We start from the raw sequence: 23,965 nt of genomic DNA, 5'->3' as shown, positions 1-23,965 counted from the left end.
TGTTTGTGGCAGTAATGTGACAAAATGTGGAAAACTTCAAGGGGGCCGAATACTTTTGCAACCCACTGTATATAGTTATGTCACGAATTGTCCTCAGAGGAGCTCACAATCTAATCCCTACCACCATAGTCCTACTAAATTGCATACATTCAAAAAGAGCGCGGGGATATATACAAAATTATCTTTAACATTTTTTATGGTTTCTAAATCATAATCTAAAATCAAGTATAAATATGTTGAAATAACGGTAATAAAATTGGAAAATTTAATCTATAATCATAAAGAGATATTTACACTTGTATTAGGCATAGGAAAGAATTTGTAAATATTGCAGATATTTTACTGCAACAATACCTACCCTACTCTCACACTGAATCCTCCCTGTACCTATCCCTAAACCTTAGACCTCCCCTGGTGTTGTCTAACCCTCAACCCCCCCTGCTGGTGCCTAACCCTAAGACCCCCCTGGTGGTGCCTAACCCTAAGACCCCCCTGGTGGTGCCTAACCCTGAATCTTCCCTGGTGGTGCCTAACCCTAAGACACCCCTGGTGGTGCCTAACCCTAAAACCACCTGGTGGTGCCTAAGCCTAAGACCCCCCTGGTGGTGCCTAACCCTAAGACACCCCTGGTGGTGCCTAACCCTAAAACCCCTGGTGGTGCCTAACCCTAAAACCCCTGGTGGTGCCTAACCCTAAAACTCCCTGGTGGTGCCTAACCCTAAAACTCCCTGGTGGTGCCTAACCCTAAAACCCCGTGGTGGTGCCTAACCCTAAGACCCCCGTGGTGGTGCCTAGCCCTAAAAACCGGAAACAGTAAATTCGGGCGCCTGAGGCTAGTGGACAAATCGGGCGCCGCCATTCACTCCTATAATAAATATCGTTTAATGGGCGCCCGATAGGAAAAAAGGGCGCCGGAGAAAAATAACGTTTTAAAAGCGGCGCCCGGAGACTTAATGTTTTATTACTGTTTCTCATGATTACACATTATTTAATGATTTATACATTTTTAAATTTTATTTTTAAACGAAAAACAGTACAATATTTTTTTTAAAACATTATTTTTAAACGAAAAACAGTACATTTTTTTTAACATTATTTTTAAACGAAATAACTAACAGGGGGGTCTTAGGTTTAGGCACCAACAGGGGGGTCTTAGGTTTAGGCACCAACAGGGGGGTCTTAGGTTTAGGCACCAACAGGGGGTCTTAGGTTTAGGCACCAAAAGGGGGGTCTTAGGTTTAGGCACCAACAGGGGGGTCTTAGGTTTAGGCACCAACAGGGGGTCTTAGGTTTAGGCACCAACAGGGGAGTCTTAGGTTTAGGCACCAACAGGGGGGTCTTAGGTTTAGGCACTAACAGGGGGGTCTTAGGTTTAGGCACCAACAGGGGGGTCTTAGGTTTAGGCACTAACAGGGGGGTCTAGGGGTTAGGGGTAGGTACAGGGAGGGTTACTTAGGCACCAACAGGGGGGGGTCTTAGGTTTAGGCATCAACAGGGGGGTGTAGGGGTTAGGGGTAGGTACAGGGAGGGTTACTTAGTATTTTTTTTTTTTAAACGTTATTATACGTTTCACTATTTAAACGAAAGATTAACGTTTTTACAATTGCCGATTTAATGCACATTATTTAATGATTTATAACTTTATAAAACATTAATTTTAAACGAAATACAGTACAATACATTTTTAAACGTTATCCATGCTTATCGTTAAAAACCCGGCGCCCTTTTTTCCCAGCGCCCCTTTTTAACGTACGCCTAAAAACCTACCTACTTAAAAACCTACTTACTGCAAATAACATAAATATAAAAAGCTATATATTTCTGATAGTATAAAAAGCCTAACAATAAGGTACACATTAAAAATCTTAAAATAACGGTAATATAAAAAAAAATAAAAATCTATATATTTGTAATAGAATAAATTGCCTAACAATAATGTACGTATTAAAAGAAAAATCTTAAAATAACGGTAATATAAAAAACAATATATTAGATTATAAATGTGAAAGCTATAATTTACGAATTGTACTTCCGAAAACAAGGTTAATTCAAAAAGCGATATATTTGTAAGATAATAAGCTTCAAAACGATAATTTATGCATTGTACTCCTAAAAATGAATTTTAAAATGCTAAAATGAGTTAAACCGATAGTCAAAACGAATCTCTAAACGATATTTGTTACAAAACGTATTCTGTAAAAAAATTTTAATTGGAGCCTATGGTGTGCCCTTTTTGTCCATTAGCCAAATGAGCTCTTTTTGTCTGTTCCCACTCTATTGTCCTACTATATTTTTATATTGTGCGCAGGGGCGCCTGGAGGCACAGGCACTACAGGCAGCCACTTGGGGCGGAATGTCTGTCACTAGGCGCTGGCCACCTTCACATTAATTTACTCATTTTGCAGGCTTGTACACTGCAGGGATCGCCGCTCGAGCTCCCAGCGTCCTGCATTATTGCACAGCCTTCACTTGCCCCTTTTTCCCCTGCTGGCCAATAGAGACAGAGCAAGCACGCTCTGATCCTCTTCTAAAGCCAGCCCTTTCTAGTTTCCTCATCAGCCACAGGCGCAGAGCAGTGTCTGTGTACTACCTGCGTGTGGCCTTAAACTCCGCCCCCCGCCAGCCGGAAGTTCAGGGTTCCCAGTGGCTACATTAGCCAGCATGCCTCCTGAATCCCCTGCCCTGAGCCTGACGTGGGGATAAGTGACTAGGGGCTGAAATGCAGCCTGCAGCAGGGGAGACATGAGGAATCAGTGTGCCCTGCACTATGTGGAGAACGAGCAGGCAGAGAGCTTCAGTCACAGGTGTGTGAGCAGACAGAGGCAGCAGGCATAGTTGTACTACATAATGCAAAAGGCACTGTGTTTTGGTTGCGATTTGTGCACGGATGGAGCTGCTGTCAGTTCTGTCTGTGTGACCTAATGAAAAGGTGAAGGGTAGAGAATCAGCTCTTGTATACACATTAGAAGCAGCGAGGGGTGAAGGCAGCAAACAAACAGGAGATGTGGGGCCATATGCAATTCACTTTTTCACCTGTGTTTTCTCCTAGGAGATAATTTTTCATCTTGTATTTAGAATAACTTTTCAGCCTTTTGCAATTTAAAAAGTACCAAAAAGTAGTTGAACAACTACTATCAAAATCATTTTGATTATGTTCTTGCTTGTTGGTGATGTAAAATGCATTTTATTTACAAGCTGTGAAAATATCACCTAGGAGATAACTCAGGTGAAAAAGTGAATTGCATATGGGCCGTTATCTCACTTTTACTGTGATGTGCAGGCTTAAGCCGCATCTACATGCCGGCGGGGATGAGCGGGGAATCGAATCTGGCGCACGCGCGGCGGGCACGCACGGGGACGCGGAAGAGGCGATACGGCGGCTAATCGAGCTGCCGGATCGCAGCCTCATCTACCCGTGTAGATGAGGCTTTAAAATGCAGGCTGTGCTTTCACAGAACCCAGACTCATGACTTACAATAGAAGAAATGATCCAGGCACCAAGTTTACAAGCCCTGTCTCTCTCCCCATCCCACCTGCCTGCACTGTGTAAAATTTTCCTACAGAAATGACAGTTTGTGTGCGTGGCTGAGAGAGACCTTTCAGGAATCCACAGACCTCCCCCCCCCCCCCCCCCCCTCGAAAATCCTGGGTTTGCTCCTGCTAAGGGCCAAAAACAACACATTTTGAGACAAAAGGCACAAGCCATGTAAAATTCGGCTATGATAGGTCCGCCGGCCAGACTTTGGACATACCTGCTCTAGATGGAATTATTTTAGCCCGAGTGAAGACTGACTTAGAACAGCTGTTTTTCTGTTTGCATCTAGGTATGTTATTAAAATAATCCATGTATCTAATTGTCCTTTCTTTGGGCTTACAGAGAACAGTACAGTAAGTGATGAACTTTCACACAAAGTCAGAATACTTTGCTGGATTATGACTGGACCAGTTAATCTGGACACCAAAGCCATTCACTTGAAGTACTCTTGGACTCGCCACTGTAACATTGTGTTGTTTATGAGTTCAGTCAGAAATGACAGCTTCCCCACAGTGGGTTTGGAAACCAAGGAAGGAAGAGATCAACTGTATTGGAAGACCATCAGAGCTTTTCAGTATGCACACAAGAACTACCTGGACAAGGCTGACTGGTTTCTTAAAGCAGATGATGATACTTATGTGGTGGTGGAAAACCTGCGCTTGATGCTCTCTAGTTATACTCCTGATCAGCCTATCTACTTTGGAAAGCGATTTAAACCATTTGCCAAGCAGGGCTATATGAGTGGTGGAGCCGGCTATGTGCTGAGTAAAGAAGCTGTGAATCGCTTTGTGGAGGGCTTCCGCAATGGAACGTGCCAGCACACCACATCTGTAGAGGACTTGGCACTGGGCCAGTGTATGGAGAAAATGGGGGTGATAGCTGGAGACTCCAGGGACACTGAAAAGAGAGAAACATTTCACCCATTTTCACCTGGGTACCATTTGACAGGAATTTTTGATAAGAGTTTTTGGTACTGGAGTTACAGCTTTTACCCTATTGTGGAGGTAAGTGCAACAGTCATCACCCCTGCAAATCCTACACACAAAAAAGCAAACCTGTAGTCAAGAAAAAAAAGTTAGATGCTTACCTCAGTGGGGGAAAGCCCTCTGATCATCCAGAGGCTTCCCTGATCCTCCTAGACTCTTCCACTTCTGGCCATGACCCTATTAATCTTCGCAGCAGTGCTCTCTTCTGTGTATAAGTGGAGTTGGAGTGTGCAGGTGCCAGTGGGTGTGTACGGGCACAGTAGCAAAGAGCCGCTCATGCATGAAGAATAAAGCCATGCGTTAGTGGCTCAGTGCTCAGGGCCGTGCAGAGGATCCTCAAGGGGGTGGTGCTCAAATTTGAAAAAGGGGCCCTAATCAATGAATCAGTTGTGCTAAATTGTGTATATAATATCTGCTCTCCTGGCAGTCTTGGCCCTCCCCCACCCTGTTTTTATAGCAGTATCAGGCAGACTTTGCTGCTCCACCACCCTCAAATCTGCAGTGATAGGTGCCCACTATTAGACTCACCCATCATTACTGTGACCCCTGTCCCTCTTGATCAGCACCCATGCTTATTTTCAGGCAAAGAAAAAGTGGTTGCCAATATGCAGTAGTTGCTAAGTATTAGGTGCAAAATGGCAGTAAATGCCAAGGTGCAGTGGTTGCCCAGATGCAGTGGGTGGTAAGTTGCAAAGGTCCAGTTTGTGCTAAGTTTCAGTGGGTGCTGAGGTGCCAAAGTACAGTCTGTGTCAAGCTGCAGTGGGTGCCAAGGTCCAGTTTGTATTGCGTGTTTATTTGCAGTGGGTGCCAAGCAGTATTGGGTGGGGAATTAGTAGCAGATGGTGATAAAAAATATTGGGTGCCATGTGAGTGCTAATTGATACAGGGAGATATATGAGTGCTGGGTACAGGCCAAGAGTGGGTACTGGTTGCATGTAGGTGCACTGGGCAGGACATGAGTGAATAGGGAGTGCCATATGGAGTCTGGATGGGTTCAGACCATGGGTGGGTACTGAGTGCTATTTGGTTGCCGGTCATGGAAGGGCACTAGGGCATATAATCACTTGGGGACTTGGTGCCGTGTGAGCACTGGGTGCCATGTGGGTGATGGATGCTGGCTAGTGGGGTATTGGTTGCCATGTGGATGCTAAATGCAGATGCTGGGGGCCATGTGGGCTCTGGGTGCAGGGACAGGATGTCATGTGAGTTCTGGCTATATGGGTGGGTATCAAGTATTATGAGATCACTGTTGGAGGTAGAGGTCTGTGTGGGTACTGGAGGAAGGGTAGGTCACTGTAGGTGCTTGGGGGAGAGAAGTCACTAAGGGTATGGGGGAGGTACAGGTCGGTGTGGGTTCTGGAGGAAGGGGAGGTCACTGTGAGTGTTGGGGTAGGTAGAGGTTTGTGTGGGTGCTGGGGGAAGGGAAGGTCACTGTGGATGTGGGGGTAGGGAGAGGTCCCTGTGAGGGCTGGGGAGGGAGAAGTCACTGTGGATGCTAGGTGTTGGTAGAGGTCACTCTAGGTGCTGCTTTTGGGATGGGAGGTACCTGTCGGTGCTGCTTGGGACAGGAGGGGTGTTGCTGGGGAGGGAGAAGTCACTGTGGGTGCTGGGGGAGGTAAAGGTCAGTGTGGGTGATGGGGGAGGGATATGTCACTGTGGGTGTTGAGGGAGGGAGAAGTCATAGTTGGTGTTGGGGTAGGTAAAGGTCAGTGTAGGCACTGGAGGAAGGGGAGTTCACTGTGGGTGCTTGGGGGGAGAGGCCACTGAAGGTACTGGGAGATTAGTACGTGGTGGGGGAAGGAGAGGTTAGGGTGGGTGCTGCTGGGGACAGGAGGGGTGTCACTGGGGAGGGAAAGGTCACTGTGGGTGCTGAGGAAGGGATGGGTCAGTGTGGGTGCTGGGGGAGATCACTGTGGGAGGGAGAGACCAGTGTGGGGGCTGGGGTAGGCAGGATCACTGCTAGTGCTGGGGAGGGAGAGGTCACTGTGGGTGCTAAGTGGAGGGAGAAGTCATTATGGGTGCCAGGTGGAGGAAGAGGTCACTTTGGGTGCTGGGGGGAAGGAGAGGTCACAGCAGTGGCGTAGCAATAGGGGTTACAGAGGTAGCCACCGCATCGGGGCCCTTGGGTCAGAGGGGCCCCGTAAGGCCCTCCCTCAACTGCAGTATTAGCTCTTTACTGGTCCTGTGCTGGTAATAATCACTTCTATAGATGCTTTGAATGATAATAATCATTAACAAGCGGCTCCCCATGCCCTTCTTGCACCTCTGACACTGGGGATGTCCTTAGCAGGTTTTGGTGTGCCGTATCAATTGTTATGTATAAAGTGCTGGGGGATGGGGGGGGGGGGGAACCCATGCATAACTCGCATCGGGGCCCCTAGCTCCTAAGCTACACCATTGGTTCACAGTGGGTGCAGCTGTTAGGGAGACACCATCTTTTTTTTTTTTCTTTTTCTTCCTTCAAACTCAGCGTACAATTGATGTTGTACTGTACCCAACGCTATCACTCTGCTTCACTGAAGCTCTCTTGTGTTGGGTTCGTTTTGCATCATCGTTTGTTTGATTTTTAATTGCTTAATATAGTCATATCCAAAAAAGAAAAAAAAGATAAGATAAAGTACATCAGGGTTCAGTCTTAATACAGAAACTAAACAAAAACAGAGAAAAGAAAGAACCCGAATCTAAAATATACAATGTGTACGCCAAGTTCAATCATCCTACTTGTCTCTCATGCACACCCATTCATTCCCATCCATCCTCCTCTCCTCAAGCTTACCACCCATACCCTCCATTCATTTCCTTGCACCTGTCTTCTCCTCAAAAAGAAAAATTCACCACCAACTCGTCACCCACCTTTGTTTGGTTTCACACCCCGTCCTCTATCTTTACACCCTGCCGCAACCCTGCATTCCCTCACCTTCCCTGTCCTATACAATTATTGCTTCTCTTCCCAATCAAATAACTTACTTTAGTTTCTCTTTGTATTTCTCTATTGCTGATTCCCATATCTCACCGGGTATCTGGAACTTATTTTCCAGGCCCCACTCTGCTGTTCCCTCCTCGCCCGACTCCATCCGCAATAAGTGTGAGGTTTGCCTTAACCACTCTTTGAGGCCCAGTGCACACCAAAACCGCTAGCAGATCGTCAAAACGCTAGCGGTTTTGGGAGCAGAGAGCAGATATTTGGCCGGGTGCACACCAAGCGGATTTTGTATGCGATCCACCAGCCGCATCAGTCAGTGAAAACGCTTGGCTATTGTATTTCAATGTGTGGTGCACACCGGCGGTTTGAGGTTTTTTAGCAAACCGCAAACGCTCAGCAGGAGGCGCGTTTGCGGCTTGGCAAAAACCTCAAACCGCCGGTGTGCACCATCCCATTGCAATACATTAGCCAAGCATTTTTCCGGGCGGATGCGGCTGGCGGATCGCTCCAAAAACCGCTCGGTGTGCACTGGGCCTTATAGAGGGTTTGTTTGAGGTTTTCCAATCTCTCACTATAATTATTTTTGCCGCCAGAGAGAGCATATAGAGTAGAAGTGCAGTATTTTTATTTCCACCTGTTTGACAATACCCGAAAAATGCCACCATGGTATCTATACGGGCACCCGGGGCTATGTAATCTTGAATGAATTGTTCAATTTCTTTCCAAAAAAGTTGTAATATTGGACACTGCCATAACATATGTACTAAGTTCCCCACCCCAACCCCACATCTCCAACATTGTTTGTTGTCTTTAAGATTCATCTGGTACAGTTTTTCGGGGGTGAGATACCACCTTGAGGCCATCTTAAATTGTAATAATTGAATACTAGTGTTTCTGGGTACCCAGATGTTTGCTATAATATTCTCCCATGTAGATTCTTCTATTATCTCACCGGATTCTTTTCCCCATTTTTCTCTATATAGGTTTATAATCTGATCATTCCCTCTTGTCCCCAGGTGGTCGTACAGCCAGGACAGCAATTTCTCAGGAACATCCTTCTTTTTAAAATGTTCCTCTAGTTTATTTAGGGAGACACCATCTTACTTGCTCCCATACAGCTGACGGAATGGGCACACTGATTCCTGTCTGCAGCGTCTTCACTCCAAAGTGTTCAGGTGGGGGTGGGGCTTCCCACATGTGGGTGGAGATTATCACGGCAGAGGGCAGAGCTTCATGTGCACAGCCAAAGGGGACTTTTTATTGAGAATTTTAACAAGGGGGGGGGGGGCTTGGGCACCCAGAGGCCCCCCTCGCACGTGCCTGTCTGCTACTGCGCAGGTGCAGGCTGTAGTTTGCGCATTAATGTCTCAGCTCATGAATGATTTGGGCGTAGGAAGATCGGGAAAGCCTTTGGAACCTCCAGAGGCTTTCTCCTACTGAGGTAAGTATCTATTTTTTTTTTTCAGATTACTGGTCCACTTTAACCACTTTACTACTGAGGGGTTTTTCCCCTACTGTACCAGAGCAATTTTCACCTTTCAGTGCTCCTTCCATTCAATCGCATATAACTTTAATACTACTTATCACAATGAAACAATCTATATCTTGTTTTTTTCACCACCTAATAGGCTTTCTTTGGCTGGTACATTTTCTTAAGAATTATTTTATTTTAAATGCATTTTAACTGGAAAAATAAAAAAAAGGAAAAAATTCATTATTTTTCAGTTTTTCGGTCACTATAGTTTAAAATCATACATGCTACTGTAATTAAAACCCACTCATTTTATTTGCCCATTTGTCCCGGTTATTAACCTCCCTGGCGGTAAGCCCGAGCTGAGCTCGGGCTATGCCGCCGGGAGGCACCGCTCAGGCCCCGCTGGGCCGATTTGCATAATTTTTTTTTGTTACACGCAGCTAGCACTTTGCTAGCTGCGTGTAACCTCCGATCGCCGCCGCTGCCCGCCGATCCGCCGCTATACCCGTCGCCGCAGCCGCCCCCCCCCCCCAGACCCCGTGCGCTGCCTGGCCAATCAGTGGCAGGCAGCGCCGTGGGGTGGATCGGATTCCCCTTTGACGTCACGACGTCGATGACGTCGGTGACGTCATCCCGCCCCGTCGCCATGGCAGCGGCTATCATGTAGCGAGACATTGTCTCGCTACATGAAAAAAAAAAAAAAAAAAAAAGGTATTTGCTGCCCCCTGGCGGATTTTAACAAACCGCCAGGGAGGTTAAAGCGTTTAAAATATTTCCCTAGTACAATGTACGGTGCCAATATTTTATTTAAAAATAAAGGTGCATTTTTTCAGTATCGTGTCCATCACTAATTACAAGCCCATAATTTTATAAATAACATTAATATACCATTTTGACATTCAAAAAAAAGTTCAGTGCCTAAGATACCTATTAACCACCTTGGTGGTAATGACGAGCTCAGCTCGTCCATTACCGCCGCGGTGTATTGCTCAGCCCCTGAAGGGTCTTTCTGGCCCAATTTTTCGGAGGGGGTGTAGCTAGCACTTGGCTAGCTACATCACCCCTCGAATGCCGCCGGCCTGCTTTGATCCCCCGATCGCCGCACTATTTGCGGGGGACTTAACCACTTGAGGACCCACCCTTTACCCCCCCCCTTAAGGACCAGCATTGAATTATGTGATCTGTGCTGGGTGGGCTCTACAGCCCCCAGCACAGATCAAACACCAGGCAGAGAGATCAGATCACCCCCCTTTTTTCCCCACTAGGGGGATGATGTGCTGGGGGGGTCCGATCTTTCCTGCCTGCGTGTGGCTGGCGGGGGGGGGGCACCTCAAAGCCCCCCTCCGCGGCGAAATTCCGCTTCCCCCCTCTCCTACCTGGCCCCCTGGTGATTGGGGCTGCACAGGACGCTATCCGTCCTGTGCAGCCTGTGACAGGACGTCCCCTGTCACATGGCGGCGATCCCCGATCTGCCTTACGGCGCTGCTGCGCAGCAGCGCCGTACAATGTAAACAAAGCGGATTATTTCCGCTTGTGTTTACATTTAGCCTGCGAGCCGCCATCGGCGGCCCGCAGGCTATTCACGGAGCCCCCCGCCGTGATTTGACAGGAAGCAGCCGCTCGCGCGAGCGGCTGCTTCCTGATTAATCAGCCTGCAGCTGGCGACGTAGTACTGCGTCGCTGGTCCTGCAGCTGCCACTTTGCCGACGCACGGTATAAGCGTGCGGTCGGCAAGTGGTTAAAGGATACCACAACCGAATGGTTGTGGTAAAATTGATTGCCGCACTGTGTAGGGGGTGATGAGCGCATACCTGCATTTCCTCCCGCCCCCCTCCGTCTGCCGCCGTTCATACGTTATACACTCCGGTGTGCGGCGACTTGCTTGACCTCTGCCCCCGGACATACTGCGCACACATGTCCTTCCCCCTTCGCTTCTGGCTGGCGCATAGTGCCAGGCTCAGAAGCACGCTGTCCCCTTTTTGCTGCGTGTGCGCTCCATCACACCGAGCGTCACATGATTAGCGATTCTTCTTTTTTTTTTTAAAGTAGCAGTAGGGTATTGTACCGTGTTAGCCATCAGTAAAAGCAAGAAGTTTTAACCATCCTGGCGGTCAATTAAAACCGCCAGGGGCAGCGCAGCACTATTTAAAAATTTTAAAAAAATTTAAATCATGTAGCTAGCCTAGCGCTAGCTACATGACAGCCGCTGAGCTGCGGCATCCCCCTACCCCCTCCTATCGCCTCCAGCGATCAGACCCATCAGGAAATCCCGTTCTAAACGGGATTTCTATTAGGGCTTCCCCTGTCGCCATGGCGAGGGGGCGGGATGACGTCAACGATGTCATCAACGTCGTGACGTCAAAGGGAGTCCCGATCCACCCCTCAGCGCTGCCTGGCACTGATTGGCCAGGCTGCGCATGGGGTCTGGGGCGGGTGGCATTGCGAGGCAGGTAGCGGCGAATTGGTGCAGAGCGGCGGCGATCGAGCACTGCACGCAGCTAGCAAAGTGCTAGCTGCGTGTAATAAAAAAAAAAATGTGCAAATCGGCCCAGCAGGGCCTGAAAAATCCTCCTGCGCGGCATAGCCCGAGCTGAGCTCGGGCTTACCGCCAGGAAGGTTAAATCAGGATGATACCATTTATTGGCTAACTAAAAAGAATAAGAATAAGCAAGCTTTCGGCTTTGCAGCCTTCGTTGGGCAACAGGATTTAAGCCCGACGAAGGCTGCAAAGAAGAAATCTTGCTGCCTGTGTAACCATTTGAATTGTGTATTTATGGAGGTCATGATGTGTGATCTTTGTTAGGGCTGTGGGAGTGCAGTTTCATGGCATACTAATAACAAATGTATTTTCAGTATGCACAATTGTTAGTCACTGGCCTATAGTGCATATATGGAGTGAGACAGATTTTCATGTTCCTGCTACACTGGGATTTATATTGTAATCACAGATCCTTGTATTGAGTGGTCTGCTTTTGTATTTGTCATTATAATTTTGATTTTTGCCCCCCCCCCCCCATGCCACGCCATAGTTTTTAGTGTTTTTAATGTTTTGTGCAAGTATATGTAGCACTAAACACACTTTACTCTCAATACCTCCCCTCTGGATTGGGCCTCCCAAAATAACAAACAAAATAAAATATGAATCAAATAATCAAAAAGGGTTAAAGCAAAATATAAATAAATAAAATAAAATATAAAGTGACCGATGCACCCCTCTATACCATCAACACCACCCTCCTACAATATAACTCTCTTTAAGTGCACTTTGACTTTAAGGCTGAATAAGCTCTGAACTTTGTAACATTGTAACAATTGTATTGCAACTTAATTGACTTTATATCTTGATCAGGTATCACCTGGTTTCTCCTGCAGTACACTTTGATAGCACAAGATGCAATGTAACTCCTCCTCCTCCACTTATCTTCGTAATACTGACAGGTTCTCTTTAAATATCAGACTCTTTGTAATTATACAGAACACATCAACTGAAGATGAAGAATATATGAAGTTTAACTCGTGACTTGAAACGGACTTGACAGGAACAATGTCTCTATGTATAACAGGACTTTATGCAAGCGGGGGCTGTGTCAGCTTAGCAGGGTGCTTTAAGGAGGCTACTAATGGCTCTCAGTGACAACAAGGCCTGGACTTTCAATATACTTCTTATAATCAACAGCAACTTTTCTCACTTTATGCAGCTTTCTTCTGCATAAACAACTGTATTCTCAGCACAATGTCTCTGTGACTGTACAGCTTTCTCACACAGGCCGTCTCTAGCAATACCACTTAGGGACAGAGTCTGGGCCTCTCCAGGTTCTGGGTTGCTACTATCAGCAAGCTTACGCTGGACACTGGCTACTAACTGTACACACTTTGGGGCTTGTAGATGGCTCTCGGGCCTATACTCCTCTGTCTGTGCCTGACTGTAGTTCAGGGTTGGTCCGGGTCTGCAGCCTCCGGTTAGTGTCCAGCCCGCTGTCCTTACGGCTGAACTGTGTCTTTCTGTAGGGCCGCTGGATCCCCCTCTAGCTTCTGGGCAACTTCTACGGCCGTTCTCTCCGCTGGTCTGGGCCTCCCACCCTGCTCCGCACCGCTCGCTCCTGGCTCCAAGTCCTCTCTCCTCCACACTCTGGCGTGCTCTGCACTGGTTCTAACCAGTATTTTTTGGTTACACCCCTTTTCTCTGCTCCCTGCGCCTGCACTGTGTCTCCCTGACAGGCCGCGCGGGGCTTCTGGAAAGTTCCAGCAAGTTCCCCTACTTTGCATACTCTGGTCGCCTGGCAATTGGCTATGCAACCTTTCTAGCGCTTACTCTCCCTTCTCATGCGCCGTTTTTGTTCCACCAGCCTGATACTTAGTCTTAGCCACACACATAGAAATGCTTTAGTACTTTGGAACCCTCTATTGGGGGGTTACAAGTGCTGCAGAAGATACCAGTGCTATATAAATACATAATAATAATAATAACACTATATTATTATTATTATTATTTATTATTATTTAGTATTTATATAGCGCCGACATATTACGCAGCGCTGTACAGAGTATATATATATCTTGTCACTAACTGTCCCTCAAAGGAGCTCACAATCTAATCCCTACCATTGCCATATGTCTATATTATGTAGTGTAAGTACTGTAGTCTAGGGCCAATTTTAGGGGGAGCCAATTAACTTATCTGTATGTTTTTGGAATGTGGGAGGAAACCGGAGTGCCCGGAGGAAACCCACGCAGACACGGAGAGAACATACAAACTCTTTGCAGATAGTGCCCTGGCTGGGATTCGAACCAGGGACCCAGCGCTGCAAGGCGAGAGAGCTAATCACTACGCCACCGTGCTGCCCAAAACACTAGTATAGATGTCCCCAGAATAGGTAGCCAGGACTTCAGGTGTCCCCAGGAGGGAAGGCAGTGCAGTGAAGGGGGAGCGGTGGGCACAGCGGCGGCACAGCGGCGGGGAAGAGGGGATGTCTACCCCCCCCCCCTTCCCTCACCATGGGGCTTCCCCTTCCTCACTCTCCCCTCCAGAATCTTGTAGTATCGGCGGCTGGCAGCGAGCGGGGACTTACCGCACCTCTCTTCCATCCGCTAGACAGCTACTTATTGGAGGGCGGGAGGGAAGGGGAAAAAGCAGCTCCTGATTGGAGGGCAGGGAGGAAAAGAAGCTCCTGATTGGAGAGTGGGAGGGGAGGATGAGCCAGATTAAACCATTTTATGGATGGTGGGGGAGCTGCTCACAGACAGTCACACAGTATAATGTGACAATCACTGCTGTGGCGCTCGACCCCCCCCCCCCCCCCCAAAAAAAGAAAAAAACAATTAACAATGCTAGAGAGTCTGCTGTTCATAAAAAACATCACCTGCTTTCACATTTACAGGTTTTCAAATACTGTCATTTCCAATACTTATGATTTCTACATATCTGTATAGTTATCTTATGAGCAGGGCCGGGCCGAGGCATAGGCTGGAGAGGCTCCAGCCTCAGGGCGCAGTGTAGGAGGGGGCGCAGAATTCATTCAGCTGTCATTCCTAATTGTGTTTGAAGCAGAAAAAAATAAGAAAAGGGGATACATGGCAGTGACTGCAAGCCAGATAACTAGAGATTAAGGTGTTGGGGAGGTTGTGGGCCCTGTGGCGCCTCTTAGTCTAATAGCAATCAGTGTTTGATGGCTGGGGTGGGAGGGATGGAGGGGCGCACTTTGGTGTCTCAGCCTTGGGTGCTGGAGGACCTTGTCCCGGCTCTGCTTATGAGAGAGAGAGAGATTTTATTCTCTGCCCATTTCATACATCCATTCAGGTGCAGACATTTAGACCATTTTTGTTTTTTAGTTGCTTTGCTCCTGCTCTGATAGTTGAAGAAAACAAAATTCAACAGCAGTGCATTTATTGCATTTTTCCATTAGTAAATTAACCACATTGTGTTTTATCTTCTCCACAGGGTCCTCAGTGCTGCTCAGACCTGGCTATAACTTTTCACTATGTTGATCCAACACTAATGCACACCCTGGAGTATTTAGTGTACCACTTGAGGGCATATGGATATCAATACCGCTACCAGCCTGCACTACCTGAAAATGCTTATAAGCTTCCTATACACCCGGAGGAGAGACAAGAGAAACTGCCACCTCCATATGAGGAAAACACTGTCACATCAAAGAACGCCACTGCTTCTTCCTGAACTGGGCATGTTCTAACAAGCGAGGCATGCTGCCATTGGCACCATGTACATTACCTGGCAGTAATCGGTGTGCTGGGGGCCTGTTTACATTGCAAAATAACTAAGGGCTACTAGTTCACAGTGCACCAGTTGTATTGCAATAATTCTGCATGTTAGCTCACTGCTCATCATCACCTTCTCTTGGGCTGTTCACATCTCGGCGTTATAATGGATTGCATTAGTCTAACTCGCTGCGTGCAGGCTCTGAAATAATGTCTATGTCCAGTCCCCATTGCAGTTCACACACATGAAACCGCTTGTGTAAAAATAGATAACATTCGCCCCAGCAGATAATGTGTTTACAAAGGTGCCCGATCCCTGACCCGTGACGCACAAGCGATCTACCAGGCTGATCAACTCTTCCCCAGTGACAGCTAATTCCTTTGTGCAAGCCACTGCCCCGCCCACCACATGACATCACTCATGTGCCGTTGCGCCGCCCCTCCGCCCCTCTGCATAGCAACAGTATGCGTTGTCAGCAACACAGCTGACTCACGTCTGTTAGCATGACCCAGCGATGCCGCCCAAGGGGATTCGGTCCCGATCCCTGACGGGGGGACATCCATCAAAGGTGTGTACACGCATTTAAATTGGCCCTAGTCTACAATGGACATATGACTGTGGAAGGGAGTAGATTGTGAGCTCCTCTGAGGGACAGTTAAAGGACCACCATCGCTAAAAAAACATAGGCAGATAAAATCTGACAGAACTGACAGGTTTTGGGCCAGTCCATCTCCTCCTGGGGAATTCTCAGGGTTTTCTTTGTTTTCAACAGCATTTCCTGAACAGCAGTTTATCTGCCAAAATAGTAATATACCAGCCAGCCTCCCCACTCACTTGCACACTATTTTGTCAGTTAGACTTTGCAACTGCTGTTCAGGAAATGCTGTTGAAAACAGAGAAAACCCTGAGAATCCCTAATGAAGAAATGGCCCAATACCTCTCAGTTCTGTCAGATTTGTATCTGCCTACATTTTTTAGCGATAGTGGTCCTTTAAGTGGCAAGACTGTAAATTCTTTGTAAAGAGCTGCAGAAGATGCTGGTGCTACTGTATATAAATACTAAATAATGACAATAATTTTAAAAAAGAAGATGCTAACTCATGCAGTGCAGTGATGGTTTATTTATCTTTTTTTTTTGTAGTAACATGATAAAAATGTGACATTGTGTACTTTGTAGCCAACAAAAATGAAAGGGACTGACCCGCTGGAATCATAACTAAAGCCTTGTATACACGCCAGGGGAGGACTGGCCCAGGGGACGGGGGGCAATTGCCCCCCGGGCCGCCCAAATCTTAAGTAATTAGGGCCAGCCGCTGCTGTACGCAGCGGCCGCAGACATACCACAGGTGACAGGTTCGCAGTGGGGATCGCAACCTCGCACGATATTTCCCGGCAAGTTGAAGTATCCAATCAGAGAAGGGGCTGAGGCGGCCGGCCGTGGTGTGCCCTTGTGCGTGGCTGCGCCTGCGGTGGATGTGAGCGGCACAAGGACATAAATAGCTTAGGTCCTCTCCGGCCCGGTGGGTTGACCCTGCTTGACTCCACCCCCCGCCTGGAGCCATTGCCACCTGCAACGTTCTGCTGTGCCTGCGGTGTCATCGGAGTGAGCTGTCTCACTCTTCAGCTTTCTGTGCTGGGGGGGCTGGGGGCCTGGAGCTGTGGCTACGAGTGGCTGGCTGGAGGAGTCGGACACAGTCCTCCCCTGTGCTGCTGTGCCTGAGGTATCGTCGGAGTGAGCTGTCTCACTCTTCAGCTTTCTGTGCTGGGGGCCTGAGCTGCGGCTACGAGTGGCTGGCTGGCTGTCCTGGCTGGAGGAGTCGGACACTCTGGGGGCTGGGAGCCGGAGATGCCACCTATAACTGCTTGCTGCTGTGGAGGAGGAGGAGGTGTAGGACTGAGGAGACAGGAGGATAGAGGAGGTCGGGTCCAGGTCGCCAGAGGAGAAGGTGGTTTTTATAAATTTTGTTTCTGTACTTCTTCTCCCTTCTTGTCACTGAGTTACTCACACTTTGCTGCCTGCCTGCTACTGCTGTCAAATTCAATTCTCTGCCAGGCCAGTGCCCTCTGAGTTTTTTTTGTGTGATAATCATCCCCATTCTGACCCTGGCCTGAGGGGACATTTTTTCTTCTTGTGGTGTGATTGGCGGCAGGGGAGGGGGGGAGGCAGGCAGTTAGGCACTGTCAAACAGGTAGTTGGAGGGGGGGGGGGGTAGGTGTCAGACAAGTAGTTTGTATGGTGGGTGGGCAGGAGTGGGGTTAGGCATCACAGGTAGGTAGGTTTGTGTGTCGGGGGGGGGGGGGGTGGGGGGGGAGGGTTGTTTAAAGGAGTTATCAGGCATTTTTAATGAAATAAGTGCTACTTACCCGGGGCTTCCTCAGCCCCACGCTCCCAGCATGTCCCTCGCCGCAGCTCTGCAGTCAGCCATTCGCTGCCGCTGCCTCCCAGTCCCCGGCGATGGCACCAGTCCGACCTGGATGTCTGCCTGTATTGCGCCTGTGCGAGCAGCACTGTCAGTCACCACCACGTGGACCGGAGTGTACTGAGCAGGCGTAGCAGTTCTGCGTCTGCACAGTACGCTCTGGTCCATGTGGCGGTGATTGACAGTGCCGCTCGCACAGGCGCAGTCGGCCTGACGTCATCGCCGGGGGCTGGGAGGCAGCGGCAGCGAACAGCTGACTGCAGAGCTGCGGCGAGGGACATGCTGGGAGCTTGGGGCTGGACGAGCCCTGGGTAAGTAGCACTTATTTTCATAAAAAAAAAAAAGCCTGATAACTCCTTTAAGGTTAGGCATCAGACACAGACAGGTAGATTGTGCGGAGAAATGGGGTAAGGCATCAGGTACATAGTGTGTGTGTGTGTGTGTGTGTGTGGCTGGGGCTGTCAGTCATCACAACTTGAAGATTTGCACACAAGAAAGATATGCTTTGGGCTGGGGATGCCGTGAAACGGGCCTCTAGTTTGTGTTGTCCCCCCAGGCCAAAAGGTCCCAGTCCTCCCCTGATACACGCCTGACTAAAGTCGGCTGTAGCAGCTGAATACAACCGCATCAGCTGATAGTGTGCACCGAGGCCCTCAACCAGCAACGGCTGCTTGGCAAGCAATCCGCACACACGGATCAACTTGGCTGAGCAGCGGCCCTCTTCTTTGAGCACGCTGCTCCCCCACCCGCCACGCCGCTCCATCATCCCTCTGCCCCCCCCCCCACATAGCAACAGAACGCGTTGTTAGCTACACAGCTGACAATTGTCTGTACAGCCTGGCCCAGCGATGTCACCCAACGGGATTGGTACCCACCATCAGTTGTTATGTGTGTACGCAACTTAACTACTTTACTTGGCGACCGTGTCATGCCGATAGGGCTTGGGCGCAGCGCCAGCCCCAGGACTGCCTAATGCTGATCGATGTAACATCCTGGGGTGGGGATTTGCAGAAGATCGCGTGCGTTGAGGCTGAAGCCTATGACAGCCGATCTCACTGATTGGCTGGTGGAGGGAGGGACACATAAATATAAAAAAAATAGTAATATTTATTATTAAATAAAACAAATAAATATTTATATAAAAAAAAAACACTCCAGGAGCGATCAAAGCACACCAACAGAGAGCTCTGTTCGTTGGTGGGCAGAAGGGGGGTGGAATCACTTGTGGGCTGAGTTGTACTGCCCTGCAGCAAGGCCTTAAAGCTGCAGTGGCCTATTTTGTAAAAAAATGGCCTGGTCACTAAGGAGGTTTAAGCCCGTGGTCCTTAAGTGGTTAAAGGATACCTAATGTGACATGATGAGATAGACATGTGTATGTACAGTGCCAAGTGCACTAATAACTAAGCTGTGTTTTTTTTGTTCTCTGCCTGAAAAACGAAAGACTTCAGGTATGTACGTGATTATGTCTGGGTTGGGACTGAGTTGGACTACAGCATAACGCTCACTGATAAGGAATTACAAGCATACAACATGTTCCTAGCAGGAAATGGCTTCTGAGAGCAGGAAAGAGATAGAAAGGGTCAATAGTTCATAGATTTTTAGCTCTGGTATACTTCAATGTGTCATTGAGCAGAAACAATCAAACTGTGAAAACATAATTTTAAAAAATATATATATATAAAATAAACCTGTGGAATATCTAAAAAAAAAATCATTTTTAGGAGAAGGAGGATAGATACAATTGTTTATCTCATCAGTCTATTTTCACCTCGGGTGTCCTTTAAGAGAATAAGTGGATCATGTGCAAAATGTTAGGTCAGAATACAATTATAGTGACCTTTGAATGTACAGTTAGGTACTGTGTACTTAAACTGCAGTGTGCCTTATTTATTGAATGTATTGTGACCTTAACAGATGCTGCCATAATGTCTTTGCATGGAGACTATACCTCTTGCAGCTGGCAGCAGCAAACCATTTCCCTTGTTCCCTTATCAGCATGGGTTTGCTGCACTTGAACTGAGATGGCAATAGAAGGCTGATTTTGACAGTTAGGTGGATTCTTGAATAAGTTTACACCAATCCAATATGAACTTAGTAAAGGGTGCCACCCAAAATACTATTTTTATTTTTTTAATTTATTTTATATTCTAGAATTACAATCACCTTTTCTGATTGATTGCAACATTAGAAAATCTGACCAATGTATCACACCTACAATATATACTCGGCTATAAGTCGAGAAATTTAGTACGGACTCACAGTATAAAAGGGAGGGGGGGGGGGGGGGTGGCTTATATTTGAGACAGTCCTAAATTTAACAACTTTTAGCCAGGATGACAGGGACCGCCTATATCTCTCCCCCTCCCTGCAGAGTGCAGGTGGCAGGGGCCTTTAATACTCTTTCCCACCCACCATCACCCAAAGGGTGTCCGCCTCTCTCTATGTTCCCCGGTGTATAATGCTGTGTAATTGCCGCAGCCAACTTACGAGTCCAGCACCGGGTGTCACATGCTCTCCCCTTCCTCACTCATGCCGTGTCATGTGACTTCGGGAGCCAGCGTGACTCTATATATCTATATACTTTGCGTATTCAGTGTTTCCATGGATTCAATGTTTCCATGGGAACAAGCCTCCCCCCCCCCCCCCCCCCCCCCCCCCTCCAATTTTTCAAATTGGACTTGTAGTTTTTGAGAAAATCGATTTTAAAAAATTAAGAGAAAAAATGGCTTTTAAACTTGTATAAGCAGGTACAGAGGGGGACACTGGAGGTGCACGGGGGTACAGAGGAGGTACAGGGGACAGAGATCGCACATTGTTCCGACTTGAGAACAGATTCAGGTTAGGAACGAACCTACAGTCCCTATCTCATTCATTAACCGGGGACTACCTGTGTGTGTGTATATAGATATGTTTTTATATACAGTATATATATATATATATATATATATATCACATATATATACATATATACACATATATACACACTGTATATATGTGTGTATATATATATATGTGTGTGTGTATATATATATATATATATATGTGTGTGTGTGTATATATGTGTGTGTATATACATATATATATATACATATATAATATATACACACACACACACACACACACACACACACACACACACACCAACGTGTATATATATATTAGCTTGTCTGATTCCTCATTTCTTTATAATCACAAAATTTGATCTCTCCCGTGTCACCTGACTGCCAAGTCAGAGATGGCAGATAAGTTCATGTGAAAGCACAGGATGACAGTATATCCAATTACAGTTACCGATTTTTGTCTGGATTTTGACTACTCTCTGCCTGACTTATTTGTACAGTTTCAAAATGTTTAAAGTTCATTCATAAATTTATTAAATCAACAAATTTTTGTTCCATTCTTTTATTTATATGCAGAATGTCTACCAGGCTTTTATTCAGACATATTTTGGTGGGTTATGACTGAAAAATTGAAGGCCTGTAATTCTTGAAATAAATGTACCGCTTTTGACTCATAATTCCAGACAGAAATGCACCGCCAGGGAGGTTAAAGGGAACCTTAACTGTGGGCCCAAAAAAAAATTCACTTACCTGGGGCTTTCCCAAGCCTCCTGCAGCCGTCCTGTGCCCGCGCCGGTCCTTCGGTGGCCTCCGCGGCTACGTTTCGTTTTCGGCCGACTGCCAGTCGTCCTCCGGCAAAGCGTCCTCTTCTTTCGCATGAAGGACGCGCTTTACGGCTCTTTACAACGGGGAATGCGGAAGAAGAGGACGCTTTGCCGGAGGACGACTGGCAGTCAGCCGAAAACGAAACTTAGCCGCAGAGGGAGACCGGAGGGCACCGAAGGACCGGCGCGGGCGCAGGACAGCTGCAGGAGGATTAGGAAATAGAGTTGGGCCGAACCTCCGCGGAAGGTTCGGTTCGCGTTAAAGTTCGCGAACCGCAATAGACTTCAATGGGGATGCGAACTTTGAAAAAAAAAAATAATTATGCTGGCCACAAAAGTGGTGGAAAAGATGTTTCAAGGGGTCTAACACCTGGAGGGGGGCATGGCGGAGTGGGATACATGCCAAAAGTCCCCAAGAAAAATCTGGATTTGACGCAAAGCAGCGTTTTAAGGGCAGAAATCACATTGAATGCTAAATGACAGGCCTAAAGTGCTTTAAAACATCTTGCATGTGTATACATCAATCAGGTAGTGTAATTAAGGTACTGCTTCACACTGACACACCAAACTCACCGTGTAACGCACCGCAAACAGCTGTTTGTGTAGTGACGGCCGTGCTGGACTGGTGCGCACCATGGCGAGAGTGCAGGTTTTGGTGGCTTTACAGCCCATATGGTCGCCTGGCTGATGTAGCTGAATGACAGAACAGTGACTGTCCAGCTGATCAAATTTGGTCTGACCACAATGAAGCGGGTTCACTGAACAGAACAGGTATACAGTGGCGGGTTCACAGAACAGGTATGCAGTGGCAGGTTCACTGAACACAACAGGTATGCAGTGGCGGGGTCACTAAACAGGTATACAGTGGCGGGTCCACTGAACAGAACAGGTATGCAGTGGCGGGTTCACTGAACACAACAGGTATGCAGTGGTGGGTTCACAGCACAGGTATGCAGTGGTGGGTTCACAGAACAGGTATGCAGTGGTGGGTTCACAGCACAGGTATGCAGTGGTGGGTTCACTGAACAGGTATGCAGTGGTGGGTTCACAGCACAGGTATGCAGTGGTGGGTTCACTGAACAGGTATGCAGTGGTGGGTTCACAGCACAGGTATGCAGTGGTGGGTTCACAGAACAGGTATGCAGTGGTGGGTTCACAGCACAGGTATGCAGTGGTGGGTTCACAGCACAGGTATGCAGTGGTGGGTTCACAGCACAGGTATGCAGTGGTGGGTTCACAGCACAGGTATGCAGTGGTGGGTTCACAGAACAGGTATGCAGCCAGACAGGAACAAGTTAAGCCTAACTAATCTTTCCCTGAGAGACAGTCTGCAGCAGCTCGCCCTACTCTCACTAACGCAGGCAGCACACGAGTGACCGTAATGGCCGCCGCTGCCTGCCTTATATAAGGGGGGGGTGGGGCTCCAGGGGCTAGTGTAGCCTAATTGGCTACACTGGGCCTGCTGACTGTGATGTAGAGGGTCAAAGTTGACCCTCCATGTGCATTATGGGGCGAACCGAACTTCCGCAAAGGTTCGCCTGCGGGACGCGAACGCGAACCACTGAAGTTCGCATGGAACCGTTCGCAGGCGAACCGTTCGGCCCAACTCTATTAGGAAAGCCCCAGGTAAGTGAATTTTTTTTGGGCCCACAGTTAAGGTTCCCTTTAAGCCACCATTGAGCTGTGACCAATTGGCTAGCAATTAAATATTTATTGAGGTTAGGAAAGGCAAAGCCTCCTTTAGTCCAAGATAGCTGCGCCAGATATCCCTGGATTTCCTGCATTCATGTTGTTACATAATACTGCATGTATTTCTTATGGGAGTCCTTTGCATTCACAGCCAGCTAGCAAATGGTAATCAAGCCAGCTCAGGATTGAGTGATTACCATTCAGCTGTGTGGAAATTTGCATGCTTGCATCCATTGGCTGATGCCGGTTTAAAAGTCTGCCTCCCATTTTAGAACCTGCCCGTCATAGCGGTCAGTACGTTGGTCTGCTGGGCACCTTGTTACTCTTTATAGTTCTGTTATTGTAGTTCTATGCAACCTTATTACTTGTGCTTTAGCTAGTTCTTGATAAATATATATGCAGACTTGCTAATATATATTTATCCGTTCAGTGCAGTTTCTAGGCTAAAATGCACCCAGGGCGAGGGTGTAAAAATTGCACCCCCCGGAGCAAGGTATGGGTGCCCGCAGTATAGGTTAGCCAGGTCTAGTTTCACTTAGTATAGGTCCCCCCAGTATAGGTAGCCAAGAATAGGTACCCCAGTATAGGTAGCCAGGCATAGGTGAGCCAGTATAGTTTCCCCTGCTATAGGTTAGCCAGGTAGGTGCCTCCAGTATAGGTAGCAAAAGACAGGAGGAGCGCTCCGTAGTGTGATACCGTTTAATAAAATGAAAACTGCGCAATAAAAGATACACTCACTAGATGTGTATGAACAGTAGGCATTTAAAATTGGCATATAGCCCAGAATAAAAAGGACATCCCCTCTTGGAAGCGAAACCTGAAGCTGCAGTGGCCAGCGGCAGCAAGGATCCAGATGGTAAATGGATGACAGGTGTCCCTTCGGGGTGACTGTGTGCAGGTTACGTCAAGACGCGTTTCGGCGTGTCCACGCCTTCGTCAGTTAACTGGCCACTGCAGCTTCAGGTTTCGCTTCCAAGAGGGGATGTCCTTTTTATTCTGGGCTATATGCCAATTTTAAATGCCTACTGTTCATACACATCTAGTGAGTGTATCT

At 47.6% G+C, this 23,965-nt stretch overlaps 1 protein-coding gene across 1 annotated transcript in view; it reads left to right on the top strand.

Annotated features, from left to right (window-relative positions):
- Positions 1-16,314, top strand: part of LOC137544083 (glycoprotein-N-acetylgalactosamine 3-beta-galactosyltransferase 1-like) — a 52,909-nt gene extending 36,595 nt beyond the window's left edge. The window contains exons 3-4 of the mRNA XM_068265146.1: positions 3,878-4,539; positions 14,857-16,314. Coding sequence (XP_068121247.1) covers positions 3,878-4,539; positions 14,857-15,096 — 902 coding nt within the window. The 3' untranslated portion in view covers positions 15,097-16,314. The remainder of the gene's footprint in view (positions 1-3,877; positions 4,540-14,856) is intronic.
- The last annotated feature ends 7,651 nt before the right edge of the window (positions 16,315-23,965 follow it).

The sequence above is a fragment of the Hyperolius riggenbachi genome, chromosome 2, assembly GCF_040937935.1.
Source record: "Hyperolius riggenbachi isolate aHypRig1 chromosome 2, aHypRig1.pri, whole genome shotgun sequence".
Lineage (NCBI taxonomy): Eukaryota > Metazoa > Chordata > Amphibia > Anura > Hyperoliidae > Hyperolius > Hyperolius riggenbachi.
The sequence above is the reverse complement of the archived record's forward strand: the minus strand, read 5'-3'. Positions and strand labels throughout refer to the sequence as shown.